The sequence below is a fragment of the Macaca mulatta genome, chromosome 12 (assembly GCF_049350105.2).
Source record: "Macaca mulatta isolate MMU2019108-1 chromosome 12, T2T-MMU8v2.0, whole genome shotgun sequence".
NCBI classification, from domain to species: Eukaryota; Metazoa; Chordata; class Mammalia; order Primates; family Cercopithecidae; genus Macaca; species Macaca mulatta.
In genome coordinates this window covers 132171824-132192214 of record NC_133417.1, presented here as the reverse complement: position 1 = coordinate 132192214, position 20391 = coordinate 132171824, and the positions used below count along the sequence as shown (strand labels likewise).

General features: G+C 37.9%; 1 protein-coding gene across 9 annotated transcripts in view; it reads right to left on the bottom strand.

The window, feature by feature from the left end:
- Positions 1-20391, bottom strand: part of RHBDD1 (rhomboid domain containing 1) — a 163364-nt gene that overhangs the window by 74039 nt on the left and 68934 nt on the right. For 8 of the 9 annotated variants that reach the window (XM_077957724.1, XM_077957723.1, XM_028831159.2 and 5 more), the window contains 3 exons: positions 18606-18694; positions 16632-16688; positions 11138-11281 (listed from right to left, as the gene is read on the bottom strand). In XM_077957724.1, the coding sequence (XP_077813850.1) occupies positions 11138-11281; positions 16632-16688; positions 18606-18694 (290 nt within the window). The remainder of the gene's footprint in view (positions 1-11137; positions 11282-16631; positions 16689-18605; positions 18695-20391) is intronic. The other variant, XM_077957720.1, reaches the window with a different exon arrangement.

Below are 20391 nucleotides of genomic sequence, written 5' to 3'. Positions count from 1 at the left end.
CCATATGGTACATACTATTTTGTGCCTTACTTTTTTTCATTCAGCAATTATGTTGTAATCATATTTTCATGCCACTAAATTTTTCAAAAATGTTTTTAATAGATGCCTAATATTTCCATTTTACAATGAAACCATACTGATTTCACCCTTGCACACATGGTTGTGCAAATTTCAATGTATTTAAGTTTTTGTTTTTAAATTTAATTAGGGAATAAGTAACTTATAAACAAATATTGGACCATCTCTCTATTAATAATTTCCTCAGGCTAGATTCTTAGTCAAGAAATCACTGAAGGTAAGCCTCTTGATTATACATTTCCAATATGTTTTCCAGAAAGGTTACACCAATTTGCATTCACATCTGCAGCATATAGAAATGTCTGTTATCACCACCAACATTAAATGTGGTGAGATAGAGGGAGGTGGAGCAAGATGGCCAAATAGAAACCTTTACAGATCGTCCTTCTCAGAGGAACACCAAACTGAAGAACTATCTGCAGAAATCATCGCCTTCATAAGAACCAAAGATCATGTGAGTAATCATAGTACCTGGTTTTAACTTCACAACACTGAAAGAGGCACTGAAGGGAGGACGAAAGACAGTCTTGAATTGCCATGCCACTCCTCATCCACCCCCTGGTAGCACAGACAGAGAATCTGTGTACTTGGGGGAGGGAGAGCACAGTGATTGTGGATATCCCACTGGAACTCAGCACTGCCAGGAAGCAATACTGAGCAGAACTTAGCCAGCATCCAGAGAGGGCGCATTTAGACCAGCCCGGGCCAGAGGGGAATTGCCCATCCCAATGGCCAGAACCTGAGCTCCATCCGGCCCTGACACCATGCGCAAAAGTGCTCTGGGGTCCTAAATAAACTTGAAAGGCAGTCCGAGCCACAAGGCCTGCAATTCTTGGGTAAGCTCTGGTTCTGTGCTGGGCTCAGAGCCAGGACTTGGGGGACATGCCTTCCAGTGAGACATCAGCCGGGACAGCCAAGCCAGTCGTTGTTTACCCCTCTCCCAACCTTAGGCACTGCAGCTCGCAGCTCTGGAAGAGACTATTTCCCAGTGCTTGAGGAGAGGAAATGGAAGAGTAAAGAAAAATGTGTTTTGCAACTTGGATACCAGCTCAGCCACAGTAGGATAGGGTATCGAGCAGAGTCCTGAGGCCTCTATTCCAGGCTCTAGTTACCAGGCATCATTTCTAGACACATGCTGGGCCAGAAGAAAACCTTCTGCCTTGAAGAGAAAGACTCAATCCTCGCAGGATTCACCACCTGCTGACTAAAGGGCTCTAGGGACCTGAATAGGCCACCGTGGTAAACAGGCAGTACTCAGCCCCTGGTATCTGGTGAGACTCAGAGACATGCTGGCTTCAGTGTGACCCAAGCACATTCCCAAGATGGTGGCTATGGGGAGAGACTCCTTCTGCTTCAGGAAAGAAGTGAGGAAGGGAACTTTGTCTTGCAGCTTAGGTACCAGCTTGGCCACAGCAGGGTAGGGCATCAAGCAGGCTCTTGGGGTACCCGATTCCAGGCCTTGGCTCTGGGAAAGCATTTCTGGACCTGTCCTGGGCCAGAGGGGACCCCACTTCCCTGAAGGGAGAGATTCCTATCAGATAAATTTGACAAAGATATTGAAATAATTAAAACGAATCCAGAAGAAATTCTGGAGTTGAAAAATGTAACTGACATACTCAAGAATGCATCACAATTGACCAAGCAGAAGAAAGAATTAATGACCCTGAAGACAGGCTATTTGAAAACACACAGTGAGAGGAGACAAAAGGAATGAAGTACACCTTCAGTATCTAGAAAATAGCCCTAAAAGTGCAAATCAAAGTGTTATTGGCCTTAAAGAGGATGGAGAGAGAGGGGGATAGAGGTAGAAAGTTTATTCAAAGGGTAATAACAGAACTTTCCAAACCTAGAGAAAGATGTCAATATTCAAGTACAAGACAGTTACAGAACATCAAACAGATTTGATCCAAGTAAGACTACCTCAAGACATTTAATAATCAAACTCCCAAAGGTCAAGGAAAAAGAAAGGATCCTAAAAACAGCAAGAGAAAAGAAACAAATAACATACAATGGAGTTCCAGTAGTTCTGACAGCAGACTTCAGTGGAAACCTTACAGGCAAGGAGAGAATGGCATGATATATTTAAAGTGCTGAAGGGGAAAAAAACCAAAAAACTTTTATCCTAGAATAGTATATCCAGCGAAAATATCCTTCAAACATGAAGGCAAAATAAAAAATTTCCCAAGAAAAGCTGAGAGATTTCATCAATGCCAGACATGTCCTACAAGAAATGCTAAAGGGAGTTCTTATGTCTGAAAGAAAAGGATGTTAATGAGCAATAAAAAATCATCTGAAGGTACAAAACTCACTGGTAATAGCAAGCACACAGAAAAACGAATAAAAAGACACATGTAATTGTGGTGTGTAAGCTATTCATATCTTGAGTAGAAAGACTAAAAGATGAACCAAACAAAAATAATAACTACAACAATTTTTCAAACATAAACAGTATAATGAAATGTAAGTAGAAACAAAAGCTAAAAACTAGGGGGACAAAGTTAAAGTGTAGAGTTTTTATTGATTTTCTCTTTGTTTGCTTGCTTGTTTCTTTATGCAATCAGTGTTAAGTTGTTATCAGTTTAAAATAATAGGTCATATTAATTTCAAGCCTCATGGTAATCAGAAATCAAAAAATATACAACAGATACACAAAAAATAAAAAGCAAGAAATTAAAACATACCTCCAGAGAACATCACTCACTACAAGGAAGACAGGAAGGAAGGGAAGAGGAAAGGGAAGACCACAAAACAATCAGAAAACTAATAACAAAATGGTAGGAGTAAATCCTTACTAAACATTAATAGCATTAAATGAAAAAAGACTAAATGATGCAGAATAGAATGAATGCATTAAAAAACAAGGTCCAATGATCTGTTGCCTACAAGAAACACACTTCACCTATAGAGAATGAAAATGCATATAGAGGCCAGGCGCAGTGGCTCACGCCTGTAATCCCAGCACTTTGGGAGGCCAAGGCGGGTGGATAATGAGGTCAGGGGATCGAGACCATCCTGGTTAACACTCTACTAAAAATACAAAAAATTAGCTGGGCATGGTGGCACGCACCTGTAGTCCCAGCTACTTGGGAGGCTGAGGCAGGAGAATGGTGTGAACCCGGGAGATGGAGCTTGCAGTGAGCCAAGATCACACCACTGCACTCTAGCCTGGGCAACAGAGTGAGACTCTGTCTCAAAAAAAAAAAAAAAAAAAAAAAGAAAAAAAAAAGAAAGAAAATACATAATATAGATTGAAAACAAAGAAATGGAAAAAGATATTTCCTTCCAGTGGAAACCAGTAAAGAACAGGAGCAGCTATGGTTATATCAGACAAAACAGATTTGAAGATAAAAACTATAAAAAGAGACAATGTAATTATATTATGATAAAGGGGTCAGTCAATTCAGTAAGAGGATATATCAATTATAAATATATATGCATCTAACACTGGGGCACCCAGATACATAAAGCAAATATTATTAGAGCTTAAGAGAGAGATCGATCCCAATACAATAATAGCTGGAGACTTCAACACCCCACTTAAAGCAATGGAAAAATGTTCCAGAAAGATACTCGACGAAGAAAAGTAACACTTAATCTGCAATATAGACCAAACAGACCTAACAGATATTTATAGAACATTTCATCCAACAGCTGCAGAACACACATTATTTTCCTCAGCACATGAATCCTTCTCAACGGTAGACCATATGTTAGGCCACAAAAAAGTCTTTTAAAAAGTTCAGAAAAACTGAAATTATATCAAGTATCATCTCTGACCACCATGGAGTAAGATTAGAAATCACTAAAAAGGAATTTGCGAAACTATACAAATATATGGAATTGAACAGTATGTTCCTAAATGACCAGTGGGTTAATGAGGAAATTAAGAATGAAATTCAAAAATTTCTTGAAACAAATTATAATACAAACACAACATACTGAAACCTATGGGGTACAGTGAAAGCAGGACTAAGAGGCAAGTTTATAGCAATAGGTGCCTATATCTAAAAGGTAGAAAAACTTCAAATAACATAATGATTCATCTTAAACTACTGGAAAAGCAAAAGCAAACAAAACAAAACAAAACAAAAATAGTAGAAGAAAAGTAATAAAGAGTAGAACTAAATGAAACGAAAAAAATACAAAGGATTAATGAAACAAAAAGTTGTTCTTTTGAAAACATAAACAAAATCAACACACCTTTAGCCAGGCTAAGAAAAAAAGAAGACCCAAACAAAAATGAGATTAAAACTAGACATTAAAACCTATTCTACAGAAATTCAAAGGCTTGTTAAAGGCTACTATATGCCAATAAATTGGAAAACCTAGAAGAAATGAATAAATTCCTAGACACACACAACTTATCAAGATTAAACCATGAAGAAACCCAAAACCTAAATAAACCAATACAAAGTAATGAGGTTGGTGCCGTAATAAAAAGTTTCCCAGCAAAGAAAAGCCCAGGACCCAATGGCTTCACTGCTAAATTTTACCAAATGTTTAAAAAGGAATGAATACCAATCCAACACAAACTATTTTAAAAAATAGAGGCAGAGGGAATACTTCCACACTAATTCTGAGGCCAGTATTATCCTGATACCAAAACCAGACAAAGATATCAAAGAAAACTACAGGCTAATATCCCTGATGAACACTGATTCAAGGATAATAGCAAATTGAATTCAACATATTAAAAAGATAATTCATTATGACCATTTGGGATTTATCCCAGTGCTGCAAGGACGGTTTAACATAAGCAAATCAATCAATGTGATACACGATATCAACAGAATGAAGGACAAAAACCATATGGTCATTTCGATTGATGTGGAAACAGCACTTGATAAAATTCAACATCCCTTCATGACAAAAAACCCTAAAAAATGAGTATAGAAGGAATATTCCTCAACACAATAAAAGCCACATATGACAGACCAACAGCTAGTATCACGTTGAAAGGGGAAAAACTGAAAGCCTTTCCCCTAAGATCTGGAACACAACAAAGATGCTCACTTTCACCACTGCTATTCAACACAGTACTGGAAGTCCTAGCTAGAGCAATCAGACAAGACAAATAAATAAAGGGCATCCAAATTGGAAAGGAAGAAGCCAGATTATTTTTGTTTGCAGGTGGTATGGATCTTATACTTGGAAAAACCCCAAAATTCCATCAAAAAACTATTAAAACTGATAAATTCAGGAAAGTTGCAGGATACAAAATCAACATACAAAAGTCAGCAGCAGTTCAATATATTAACAGTGAACAATCTGAAAAACCAAGAAAGTAATCCCATTTAAAATAGCTACAAGTAAAATAAAATACCTAGGAATTAACTTTATCAAAGAAGTCAAAGATCTCTACAATGAAAACTATAAAATATTGATGAAAACACTGAAACAGACACAAAAAGTGGAAAGATATTCCATGTTCATGGATTGGAAGACTCAATATTGTTAAAATGTCCATACTAACCAAAGCAAACTACAGATTCAATGCAACCCCTATCAAAATACCAATGACATTCGTCACAGAAATAGAAAAAGTAATGGTAATATTTACATGGAACCACAGAAGACCAAAAATAGCCAAAGCTATCCTGAGCAGAAAGACGCAAACTGGAAGGATCACATTACCCCACTTTGAATTATACTACAAAGCTATAATAACCAAAAGACCATGGCACTGGCATAAAACCAGACACACAGATCGGTGGAAGAGAATAGAGAATCCAGAAAAAAATCCATACATTTCTGGTGATCTCATTTTCAAAAAAGGTGCCAAGAGAATACACTGGGGGAAAGGACAGTCTCTTCAATAAATACTTCTAGGAAAACTGGATCTCCATATGCAGAAGAATGAAACTAGACCCCTATCTCTCACCATATACAAAAATCAATTTCAAATGGATTAAATACTTAAAACTAAGACCTCAAACTATGAGTCTACTAAAAGAAAATGTTGGGGAATCTCTCCAGGACATTGGATTAGGCAAAGATTTATTGAGTAATACTCCACAAGCATAGGTCAAAAAACAAAAATCAGCAAATGGGATCACATCATGTTAAAAACCTTCTTTACAGGAAAGGAAACAATCAACAAAGTGAAGAGACAATGCACAGAATGGGAGAAAAATATGTGCAAACTATCCATCTGACAAGAGGTTAATAACCAGAATACATAAGGAGTTCAAACAGCTGCTTATATACAGGATAAAACCTAATAATCTAATTTTTAAGCCATGCAAAAGATCTGAATAGACATTTCTCAAAAGAAGGCATACAAATAACAAAAAGGCATAAGAAAAGGTTCTCAGTATCATTGATCCTCAGAGAAATGCAAATCAAAACTACAATGAAACATCATTTCACTCCAGTTAAAATGGCTTTTATCCAAGAGACAGGCAGTAACAAATGCTGGTGAGGATATGGAGAAAAGGGAACCCTGGTACACTTATGGTGTGAATGTAAATTAGTACAACCACTATGGAGAACAGTTTGGAGGTTCCACAGAAAACTAAATGTAGAGCTACCATATGATCCAGCAATTCTACTGCTAGGTATATGCCCAAAAGAAAGGAAATAATTATATCAAAGAGATATCTATATTCCCATGTTTACTGTAGCACTATTCACAGCAGCCAAGATTTGGGAGCAACCTAAGTATCCATCAGCAGATGAATGGATAAAGAAACTGTGGTACCTGTACACAATAGAATACTATTCATCCATAAAACAAAATGAGATCCTGTCATTTGCAACAACGTAGATGGAACTGGAGGTCACTATGTTAAGTGAATAAGCCAGGCACAGAAAGACAAACTTTGCATGCTCTTATTTATTTGTGGGAGCTATAAATTAAAATGAACTCATAGAGATGAAATGATGGTTACCAGATGCTGGGATGGAGGATAAGCAGAAATGAAGATGGTTAATGGGTACAAAAAATAATTAGAATGAGTAAGATCTAGTATTTAAAATGCACAACAGGGTGACTACAGTCAACAATTTTTTTTGTACATTTAAAAATAACTAAAAGAGTAGAACTGGATTGTTTGTAACACAAAGAAAGGACAAATGCTTGAGGTGATGGATACTCCATTTATCCTGACGTATTATACATTGCATGCCTGTATCAAAATTCTCATGTACCCCATAAATATATACACCTGCTACGTACCCACAAAAATTAAAAATAAAAATAAAAAATAAATGTGGTGAGACAAGCAAACTAAGTAACTCTCTGCTAATATACAGCAAATTATTTTTAGATTCACACTGATCACTTAGAAGTCTTTGGGTTATATGTTAAAATTGTTTTCAATTTTCCTAATAGGAGTTAGCATTAATTACTTCATTGCATGAGTTCTTTACATACTGATTATATTAATTCTTTGTCAAAGTTTTTATTGATCTATCTTCCACAATTTTTTCATTACTTTTCTGTTTAGAAAGTCCTATATTCAAAAATCATCAATTATTAACTTTCATGATTTTTCTTTTTAAAATTATTTATTTTTATATTTCATTCACTGTAATTCAAAATGCTAAGCAAGGCCACTCTGTTTCAGATGTACTAAGTGGCCGTTTGAGAGACAAACAAGTTCTATGTACTTGTACGATTTTTCATGAATGGAAAGATGAGACTGCTTTAAATTCTGAAAACATATGTGTAGGAGGAAGGGAAAAAAAGGGGAAAAAAACCTATGACTTTGTTAAAATAAAAGGTCAGATAGCAAAAATAATTCAGCACAAACTCTGGATCATTTAGTCCTAGGAGTCTTATACTGTGAGGAGTTTTAGAACTTAACTCCATACTCACAAAGTAGAAGCTAGGTTTTTTCAGACCAAGCAACTAGTTAGAGGTAGAAACAAAACCTTTGGCTTCAAAATAATCCCAGAAATATTCTTCTCACCAAGCAAGTCTTACAGCATCTGATGTGTAAAAACTTTTTTTTTTTTAAGTAAAAATGATGAATTTCTTAACTTCACTGAAATGTTTTAAGGATAAGAAAAAACAAAAAATAATTTAAAATAGGGGTAGTAAAAATTTTATGTTGTTTCTATTTCTGTTCAGTATACTCTCTTATTTTTACAAGAAGTTTTTTAAGAATGAGATTAAAATTTATGAAAAATCAACACTACTATCAGATGACTTTCTGAAATCTGTGAAGGTAGCCTGTTTTCTTTTTCTTTTCTTTTTTTTTTTTTTTTTTTTGCGCCAGTTAGTATATATTTCAATACCATTTATTGTTAAGCAGGAAAAATTAGTATTAATGACTTATATTAACTTAACAATAAACACATTATTTTTTAAGGAAACATCTCAAAAATCTACTCCAACTTCCTTCTGACTCCCAAAATGTAAGACCCTTCCTTTGTACCTAGATTCAAGTCTCTAAAATTGCTCTAAAATCACCAGGGTCATCAGAGGATGCTTTCCTCTACAGATCTTCCATGCTCATGTCTCTGAGCCCAAATTATTGAAGGAAGTCATTATTTTCTCTCTCTTTCTAAAAAAAACACCCGTACTACTAGTACTAACCTCCTGTATAGTTACTTATGGGGGCATATAGCAACGCTTTAGAAATAAAACTACAAAAAGTAAGCTTGCCCTCTTGCGTTTCCTTTCTCTTACGACATTTAACGTGGGAGGTTTTCTATGTTTCACATTCAAATATTCTCACCCGGGCTACCTAATTTTTTCCTCTGATTTTTCATCACTCTTTATGAAGGCTTGCTACTTTAGAATATACATTTTCTTAGCCGAAGGTAATAATCAGACGACGTCCCCCAAATATAAGTCCAAATCTTTCCTTTAATGAATGCTGTGTTCTTTGGCTCTTGGGACTTTATGTGAAATCAGCCTAGATGGGGATAGAGACAGGCTGTATGAAGTCCACGCTGAGAAGTTTTGCCCTGCCCTACGTGTCCCGTAGTATCTCATGGATAGCCCAGTGGTGATTAAACCTCTGTGTGCACAGGAATAACCATCAGAATTTGTTAAAATACAGACTGTGGGCCCTTACCCCGGATTTCAGGATTCCATGGCTAAGGCATGCTTTTGAATGATTGTGATACTGGCAGTTCACTGACTACATGTGATACAGTGATTACAAAAATGGCTACAATTCTCCACCTCTCCCTCTATCCATAACCATTGCATGTGACTTTGCTGTTCCTCTAAGAGGTGGAGACTATCTCCCTATCCCATGAATCCGAGCTAGTCTTGTTACCTGCTTCAGTAACTGTATACAGAATACAGTGGAACTGACACTGTGCCAGCATAAGACTTGTTGATTTCTGCCCTCTCCTGTAAACCTTATGCTGTGGCCTGGTGAATTGAGCCCAGGCTAGCCTGCTGGATGAGGAATGAGGCGTGGCATACCACCAGCATCAGTCAGGCAGGCATGTAGAGGAAGCCACCCTAGAGCAGCCAGACCCCAGCAGACCACTGCAGACACCTTAGCTTGCCAGCCAAAATCGGCTAAGCCTGGCCCAGCTGCTTCATATACTCACAAGCAAGAATAAATGTTTACTGTTTAAATCCATGAGTCTCAGGGTGATTCTTTACACAGTGATAGATTACCGATATATCATCACAGTTCTGAAACTCTTCACCTGAGAAACACAGATTTATGCCTTCCTCTCCACTTCCCCTGCCACCTTCATAATTTAGGCTTTCCTTTCTTCTTCAGGTTACTGCAATATAGTCTTCCAACTTGTCTCCCTGCTTGTTGTCATTCCCCACCTCCACACACACTGTTGCTGCTAAGACTGTATTTCCTAAAGTCAGAAATGTTATTGTTATAATTTATGTACTCTCATCATCTAGCATAATGCTTGGTACCGACGGGTGCTCAATCTTGTTTGCAGAATGACTGCTACTACCAGATTCTTATAACAGAACTCTGACCACATCAGTCTCCATGCAGACCTCTATTGGCATTTATATCACATACTAAATCTGCTTTCCATTTGGCCTATTTAATTCTAGGACCCCTGTGATCCAGCCCCAGCCTAGCTTCCCAATCTTCTTCCCTTTCTTCTCTTATTGTCCATTCAAAAGTGAGGGCTGGCGGAACATGACCCTAACTTCTATGCTGATACTCAGACTTCTACAGAGAATGCCCCTCCACAGCTCTTCAAGTTCTACACATCCTTGAAGGTCCAACTCAAACGCTATCTCCTCTGTGAAAATCTGATAGTTCTAGGTATGACAAAGCTCACCATCTTCTCCCTACCTCTAGCACTTAGCTTGAGCCTCTCTTAGACACCTGATACTAGGGTTACCTGTGTGGTATCACATCTAGTAGGCATATGCCCAAACACAGATTGTTAACTTTCTGAGGGTAGTTTCCACCTTTTACCACAGTGTTCCCTATTGTACCTACCATTGTACATGAAACATAAAACGTAAACAAATGCCCTTTAAATGAATAGCTGATTTTTAGTCACTACTCAAACAATAAAAACAGTAATTCCCAAACTCATAATCCAAACCTAGAACAAAGACGGCAGAATAAATACAGCGTTTTTTCAGATATCGGTTTGTAAAAGAAACTCCTGGAAAGCCTGTTCAAAACACAAATTTCTAGGCTCTACCCTCAGACAGATTGGTTCAGCAGAAGTCAAACCTGAGCTTGAATTCTTAGCCCACGTGATGTTGAGGGAGATTTTTGGAAGGTTTATGGGCAATATTTTGATACTTAGTGACATTGAGCCTTCTTTACACATATGAATTCCAAAGAAAATCTCTTTTTTTAATCATGCATCTAAGAATTTTAAGTTTCTTGACTTTAATGCCAAAGCATCGAGTGCAGCAGGCCTATAAAAAGAACCACTTTAACAATACATACCCAGTCTGGCACCTTACTAGGTTAGGTTGCTGGGAATATGGCATCACACCCCATTCTTTGTAATCACAATCTGCACACATTTTTCATCTATGTATCCTTTTTCTGAACTATTTAAAATTTAATTTGCTACAAATAGCCCTTTTTCAGGCTACCTTACCACAAGAGGTATGCTTTAAAATAACTGAAGGGCACAAGACTCCTACCTCGGTCCCAGAGGCTGGCTTGTAAAGCTCTCTCAAGCTGTTCTTCTTCACTCAGTCCTGCTGTGTACGTGTCATAGTTCCTGGGTGCTTCTTCATAGTGACCCGGCCTGCCATGCGGGTAATAATCCTGATATCCAGAGCTGCCTACAGGCACAAGGAAAAGGTTCTAGAACACAGCTATGGACTGTTGTTTTATACTTCCTGTTTTGTATAAGCAAGGACAAGCAAGTAAGGCAAAACATTATTTTAGGTATAATAATTATCCTCAAAATAAGAAAAGATGCCAAATGGTGATCGTCTTGTCACTGTATCCTCAGTGCCCACCATGGAGCTGGACACGATTGAGTCCTTATGTGCTAAAGAGGAAAGGAGATATTAATTCAGAGGGTAGTCAGAAGTCCTGGGGAAGAGACTGGAATGAGCTATTGACATATGGAGTGGATTCTTTCAGCTTAGAGCTACTCAATACTTGGAGAGTTTTCAGTGAACTCCTGGCTTCAGTCAAGAGAATGGTGGAAACAATAGCTAATAAAGTCTTAATGTCTTGTTGCTTTGTACAATGAGGGGCAGACCAATGTTTCATACAGATCCCACAGAATACTTCAGACAATAACAACATTAAGATGCAGCCAGTTTCTCTGTGATTGTAATTCTATGTCAGAGATTATAGTTCCCCCCCAAAAATGGTTTCTAGATAAAACAAGAAAGAAAATACAACTTCAAAAAAAAGAGTTGCTAGATAAAACAAGAGAGAAGAGACAACTTGGTCGTTAAGTAATGCTTTAGGTACCAAACTTAGGTACTCTATTAATAAAGGTCAATAACAGAAAAGTTCATTTTTGCAAGATATTTCCATTGATCTTTTCAGTTTGAGTTTATTCCTTACATTTTCTTTAACTGCCAATAGAGAATTTGTTTGGAAGAGATTTTTGTTCCCCACAGAAGGTTACCAATCTCATTCTGGCATAAAGAGAGAGAAGTAAAATAGTCTGTTTGATTTTTTTCTCTTCTTTCCTGCCATTATTATATTCTTTGAAGTTGATGTTTCAAATATTTAAATAATGTGGTTTGGATTGTTGATGAAGATTCCTAACCTTTACTATGAGTCTTTGTGACAGATCTCCATATTATCCCACAGTACAGCAGTACAGGCCTGAGTTAGAGCTTTAATAAGGCTACAGAAGAAAACACAATCCAGTCAAAAGAGGAACACTGAATGGCAGAATCTCATTGATTGAGATTTCATGCTCAGAATTGTTGATAGTTGGTCCTGACGCTATTTAAAATTCACTGTTGTATTGTTTATGAATATTTACCTAATATGCAAGATTAAAAGGGAAACTGTTAATCAGCACTCTAGTAGACTTCATTTTCATATAAACAACGAATGACAAAACACACTAGTTTCAGTTGATAGCCTAATATAATTATGTTTATATAAATATTGGTCATGAAAAGTAATTGTGTCTATGGATATTTTTAGAACAGCTTTATTGAGATATAATTGACATCCCTACAATTTATCAATTTAAAGTATACAACTCAGTGGTTTTTAGTATATTTTAGAGTTGCACCATCATTACCACAATCAATTTTGGACATTTTCATCACCCCCAAAAAGAAATATGTACTCTTTAGCTAACAATCTTCACCCGCCCATCCCTTCTCCAGCTCTAAGTAAGCACTAATCTACTTTCTGTCTCTGCAGAATATGCCTATTTTGGAGAGCTCATATAAACAAAATCATGTAATATGTGGCATTTTGTGTCTAGTTTATTTCACTTAGTATATTTTCCAGGTTCATCAAGTTTGTTATATTTATCGGTACTTCATTCTTTTTTATGGGCAAATAATATTCCACTGTATGGCTTATACCACATTTTGTTTATCCAATGTCAACTGATAGACATTTGTATTACTTCTACCTTTTGACTATTATGAATAATGCTGCTATAAACATTTGTGAGCAAGTTTTTATGTGGACATACGCTTTCATTTCTTTTGAGTATATACCTAGAAGTGGAACTGCTGCATCACATGGCAATTCTGTTTAACTATTTGAGAAATCACCAGAATGTTTTCCAAAGTAACTGTACCATTTTCTATTCCTACAAGCAGTGTATGTGGGTTCCAATTTCTCCACATCCTCACTAACACTTGCTATTATTTGCCTTTTTATTCACAAACATCCTAGGGCATATGAAGTGGTATCTCACTGTGGTTTTGATGACTAATAATGTTGAGTGTCATTTTATGTACTTATTGGCCATGTGTATATCTTCTTGGAGAAATGTCTATCTAGATCTTTTGTCCATTCTTAGTGATGGTGATAAAACTCTTCTAACTTGATTCTATTTTACTGAATGTCCTTGAAAGTAAAAGAAAAAGGAATGATTTAAATAAACATTAAATAAAATTGTTTAGGATTTTGGAGACTAATCCTGAAAAGCCTTGCCCCAGTGCAGTAAACATTAATGAGAATTTACTAAATACCTCTAATAACCCAACTTTCATATTTTCTCTCACCTGTTTCCCATGTCAAAATAGTAACATTATTGATATTTAAAACAGGAAAAGGAGACAAGTACATTTTCCAAATCCTCACAATAGCTTAAAACTGAACTTGGATCTTACCATTTTAAATATGAACACTTATTCTTAAACTGGTCTCTATCCAATAGAATCAGAAAAATTCAGCCCCCATTGCTGCGTTGGGGAACACTCAGCCAGCAAGTTTCAGACCTTGAGAGTAAAGGAGACCATGGTAGTGTTTTTACAAATCTTATTTCTCATTCCTTATCAAAAAAAAAAAAAAAAAAAAAAAAGACCTTTCACATGAGGACAAATGGTAAAAACACAATTAATATATCTTCTCCACAAAGAATCAAAGAAAGTGGCAACCATTCTGCAACACTAATAGAATATTTATAGAGACGTCACTGAATAGCACGGGATGCTTCAGCAATCCCTGCATAGAGAAATGGCCCAATTCCCTAAGAGTGTCAATTATTTTACTGGAATACAAAAAGTATACTGGGTAATTTCCCACACGGCTCATTATCACTTACAAACCCCTGTGGAAAGCCATTCTGTTATGTAAGATCTAAGCAGCATTTCTACCTATCCACCCCCAAAAATGCTCAGTTAATTCAAGAGCCAAAATAACCCAAGGTCTCTGAATATTTGCTCACCACATAGAAATTATACATCTACACAGAGTTTTAATTGCCAGATACACATGTGATGATTTGAGGCAACATTTTCTTGATGTAGAAAAACATTTTTCTTCATGCTATTTCTTATTTTAAAATAATCTAGCAGTTCTTCAATGAAATAAAGTCAACAGCTCTAAACATCTGAATATTATAAAAACAAATTTGGTACTTGTCAGACAAAACATGGGGAAAGAAAATGGGAACGTTTTGGTGCCTTAAATCAGAAAGACCAGTGTGATTAAACGTTCTATATCATCGATCATAAATCATCAACAGGACCCAAAATCTCATCAATATCTATTATCATGAAAACAGGTCTCCTCCCATAGGACCCCAAATTTTCTATGGCTGTTTCACTGGCCCAATGAGATGTTTTAAAATCTTCATAATAAACATTCCTGGAAAAACCTAGCAATCAAACAAATAAGATAAATAAATTTAAATTATGTCCTGAGAGGAATACTAGTTTAATTTTTTTTTTTAGTTGCATACTTAGGCTCTGTAGTAAAAGAAAATCTGGTTATCATTATTCTATTAACTACTCCATCTGTTCCTTATACACATACCAGGATTTCATGGCAAAGGAGATCAAGAAACACCACCAAGATTAGAAAAATTGGTAACAGCTTTTTAAACATTCATGAGGTTCCTCGACCTATAAAGACTTTTCCAGCTAAGGACAGCCATATTAAGAATAAATCATTACTTGTAAGATATACACATGCTCTCATAAAAGTTCCCTAGATGACCATTAGCATAGCCACCTGGCCTTATGTAGCTCTGCCTTTGAAGAAATCCAATCACTTCAGAGAAAGGCATATAACTATGGTAATCTTACAGAGGTTAAAAGAGGTAAAAAGGGCTTTTTATTTTCGCCCTTAATTCTCTGGTCTCTGTGACTGTGCTTCTTCCATATAAGAAGGAAAGAAGCTGTTCTCTTCAGTTCTCTTTTTTAAAAAATAGAAAATAAATGGAGTGCAAAAGAGAGAGAGAAAAGACAGTAAGTAGAACTGCCCTATTTTGTAAGGTTAAATTGACAGAGTGTCAATCTCATATCCTTACACAGTAGAAAAGGCAGGAGCTAGCAGTAAGATTCTATTGGAACACACCCATACCCACTTGTTTATACATTGTCTATGGCAGCCTTCATGCTACCAGGACAGGTTAACTAGTTGCAGCAGAGACTATATGGCCAATAAAGCCCTTACTGCCTGAAATATTAGCTGTCCGGTCCTTTAAAAAAACCGCTGCTAGTCTCAGCTTTAAGCTATAGTGGTCCTCAATTAATATAAACAGAAACACATCTTAGTCCATTTGGGATGCTATAACAAACAGCCATAGACTGGCTGGCTTAAGCAACAGAAATTTCTCGCAATCTGGAGGCTGGAAGCTTACGACGCCAGCATGGTCAGTTCTGGTGAGGACCCTCTTCCAGGTTGCAGACTGCTGACTTCTTGTATCCTCATGTGGCAGTGAGGAGGCCAGAGAGCTCTCTGCGGTCACTTTTACAAGGACATTAATCCCATTCATGAGGGCCCTACCCTTATGACCTAATTTTTTCCTCAAACCCCTACCCTACTAAAATCATCACATTAGGGGTTAGGATTTCGACATATCAATTTGGGGAGGGGCACAATCAGTTCATTGCATTAAGACATGAGTGTCCCAATGGCCATGGCTAACACCTGGCTGCCGGGCCTGATCTAAGATACTACCATGTAGCCACCCCAGACTGGAATGCAAAGGCTTTAGCCTAAAATAGGTCTTATGCTTTTAACAGCAGGTCCTTTCTATCTATTTACACAGACACTTAGAAAAATACATTCTTCCTCATTAAGTCACATGGCATTTATTAGCAGCATGCCTATTTTAGCATCTTAGGGTATGCAAGGGTTTCCTGAATATACATGGGATGGGCTGTGGAGAACTATATACCTAAAACCAACTTCTAACACTTTCCCAGCAGTTGAGTCTCAGACTGAGACTCGAAGCACCAAGATCTAATATGAACCTTATCACACATGAGAGACCTCATATCAATCATACCATGTTTTCATGTCTGAGTTACCTCCTTCCCTGGCCTTCCCTACCAACCCACACAAATATGCTCCCTAGGTTACCCCTCCAACTAGCTTTCAGGCGTGTTAGAGGCACAGTTACATAACATGTGAATGACTCCACCACAGCATCAACTAGCAGTATCCTAAAGTACTCTGTAGAGCTGAACACTATAATTTTAAAAATAAGTTAAAATTTATTAAATGAAATAAACTGCTTACCTGAACTATTAAAGTAGTATTGCTGTCCTGGGTAACCAACATTGGAGGAAAAACCACCTAAATGTAAAAGAAATAAACATTTTAATGGCAGCTATAAAGTTTTAAATGCTAATTGTTCCAGTCATTAGGAAGTTCTCTGGGACAAAGCCCAAGGTCATTTCAAATGATTTCTATAACACTTATTAAAATCAACTCCCTTTTGTTTGGGGGTCAGCCCGACAGGGAAAAGAATATGTGTGTGTGTGTGTGTGTGTGTGTGTGTGTGTTTGGGGGTGGGGAGTGGAAAATGAAACCCTAATTTACACTCACTGAAGTTTCTTAGTCTTTGCCTCCAAAGTACCAAAGCTCAGCTTTGATGCCTCTGTCTAAGCAGAGACGCTCCGGCTAAATGGAGAAGCTTCCTCAAACAAGGGTGTTAGGAGAGCCACGCTCCTTCCCATTCCTAGGGGACTTTACCCTTTCTTGTCCCTATAGAAGGCAGTAGGACTGTCTACTCAGTCAATTTGGCACAGCTGAATGAAGTGAGGGAGGGAGGGCCAAGGACCACACCCTCAGGGCGACCCTCCTCTTCAGCAGGCATCAGACGGCAGCTTCCACATGCTGGGTCATTTTCCATGGGGTTCCTGTGTGCTTCAATTCTCAGCTCGCAGAAAAAAGGCTGAGTTTGCAGGCTATTTGCAAATTGCACTGAGTGTTCTAATTTCCCTATTTAATTTTCTATCATATTTATTACTTTGAAAATAGAGTGGTGTAAAAACAAGTCTCCATTCATTTTTTAAGGCTTTTAAAACTAAGAGTTTAAATATTATAATTATGGGGAAAATCCTGTTTAAAAATTAAAGTACTTGCTTAAATTTCATAACATGTCTGCAAAAAGCTTTACTAACCGCTTCATCATGAGACACAGAAAAAGGAAACAAGACATTAAACTTCCGAGAATCATCTCTTTTGTCAGTACTAATGAGTATTAAATTATATTGAAAATATAATAAAACTGGACATTTTCCATAAATGAAGTTCCCACTGCCTCCTCTAAGTATATACAGCAGAAGCACATTAATAAGCCAATGCGGGAAAATGAGAATCTGCTTAGATGCAACACAGCCTGTAAAAATCAACCAAAAGTGAACACGACCTGCTAATAAAGGTGCCAGTGCAGTGCCTGGAAAGCTTTCTAATATCATGAATATTATATGGTTCTCAAGAAAACCAGTCATCAGCACAAACTGTGAAAAAATTATTTATGGTTCAAGAAAAGGTAAAATAGTCTCAGAAGCTCTCCCATGAATAAAAGATGAAATAGTGGAACTCACTCTATAAAACAAGTGTTTGAAAACCAGTTTTCTTACAAGTCAAAATGAGAATCGCATTTAAAATTAAGAGGTCTAAAAAATACAAGTATTTCTAAATGAAATATTTTCACTGAGTATCATTTTGAAGGGAGAAACAAAATTTTAAAAAGCAGGAGCCAAGCTTCAAGCAGTAACACACTTGGTTTGGCCATGCATGAATATATGGCTCATCCACCAAGGACCTGGTCATCAGTCTGAATTCTTTAAAATACTGGCCATGCACTTCAGTCCAGGCTTCATTTTCTTTTTCAACTCTGCCTTGCACGTATATTAATTCATGGACTATTACAGAAGAATGCATTCTTTTAAACGCACTTTAGTTCTCTGCATTCTTTAGGAAATCATGGTTTTCTGCGGGTAGCATTAAGGTTGAGGGTATAAATACATACTGATATTTGTCCCCTAAGAAAGTATCAGATTCAAAATTTAAGTGTGCAGCCTCTTTTGTGGAGCAATGTAAGGAATTGCACTGGTTGTTTTACCTTTTGGTTTAAAAAGAAAAACAGGCATATTAGGGAATTCCTGAGCTGAACCACAGGGAAACCTGGGGTTGCTCCTGTTCGCATTAAAATGAAGATGAAAGTCCAGCTTGTTGTCATGCCAAAGGTGTTTTACTCTGTACCTGCACATGCTTCCATCATTTTCTTCAGAGGCCCTTGAGTGTACATTAGTCCAACAAGAATCCCAGCCAGATGCCCAGCGAAGGAAGTCCTAAGAGGGAAGGAGACCCTTTGTGAGTGTTTGTTCTGCTGCTGATCAGAGACGTTCTGTCTCCTCACTAGCCCAGTGCATGTCAAGTAGTCACAGTCCGCAGGCTTTGTTCCACCATCACGTCTTTTATGCTAAGCTGCATTTAACTCAGTCCAAAGAACAATATTTCCCACCTTAAAAAAAAAAAGCACAATGAGTAACCACTACCACATGTTTAAAATGCAACAGCCCTCCTTAACCAGGGGAAGTGGGTTCGCTCCTGCAGGGCAGCGGAAGCATTTTGTCAAGACAAGTCACTACATTGCTTTCTGTTTTTCTCTGTACCTCTTATCACAAAACACAAATGGAATCAGTTTTCTGTGTTTGGCATTACATCTGGAATTATCCAGCCACTGTGAGGGATGATGTCTATCTGTGTTACGGCAGGGCAGACTGCTGCAGTTTTCTGCACCATGGATGAGTGAAGCAGACAGCAAGTGAAACTCAGCAAAAGGAACTGAGATGCCCACCTGCATTCACCAAAGTTGTCTTCATATTTATCTTCCCGTCACTCAGAACAAAGAAACACACATTTAAATTTCAAACTTGAAAGATGAGTTAGGGCTAAAAGTCATGGCATATGCACGTGCGTGCACACACACACATGCATGCACACACATACACCACATAAACGATCATTCCCTCAGGAGGGCATTATTTTCATCAAATATATCTACTGAAACAGGAGTTCCCTGACCCCCCTTGCAGGATGTGCCACAGGGGTGTGACTTGTCTGTTTGGCGGCCGTGCCTGCTTAAACCCCTTACAGGAAAGGGAGCACACTGACGGATAGGTGCAGGGGCTGGGATGAGTGCTCCTAGGCTTCAGCCCCACGGCAATATCCAGGGGTGTGTATCTGCGACTCCTGAAGCCCAAGTGGGTGTGTGTTACGCGTACTCTTTTAGCTTTGCCATCCACAGTCGGCTTAAGGGTTAGATAGCTCAGTGGACCCTCTGCCTTTTCAAAGGATGAATGTGAAGCTTTTATTGGGTGATGGAGGTGGCTCAGCGGGACTGATGGGGAGCTGGAAGAGGGATGGAGTGGGAAGATGGTCTTCCCCTGGAGTTTGGCTGTCCAGTGACATATCTCCTCTCCGATCGTCCCCAGGTAAACTCCTCTTGGCATTCCGATGCTCCTCTTCACTCTGTTGCGCCATTCCCCTGTTCTTCTGCTCTTCTGTTCATCTCTTTGTCTCCTTCTGGAGCCTGGGGTCTCAGGTTTATATGGGTAGAGGAGAGCGGGGCATGGTGGGCCAAAAGGCAGCTATTGGGTGCAAAAAAGGAATTGCCTGTTGCCATTCAGGGCTGTGGGTTTCCAGGCTTGATGGTGGGGCCTTTGCTGGGAACTGCCTTCTTCTACCCACTGTTTCTGTCTCCTGTCCATGTCACTACTTCATATATAATAAAAATATGGGATTGAACATTTTTTTCCCATTTTCTGGCAAGAATAGTAGGAACTATACTTTTAGCTCCCCAACCATGCTAAAAAAATTGTATAGTAGTCCCCCATTATCTGCAGACCCCCAACTGGATGGCTGAAACCATGGATAGTACTGAACCTTATATATACTATGTTTTTCTGGTCTCATAATCATAACGGCTACTAACTGACTCACGTGTGGGTAGCACAGACAGCATGGACTCACAGGGCAAAGAGAT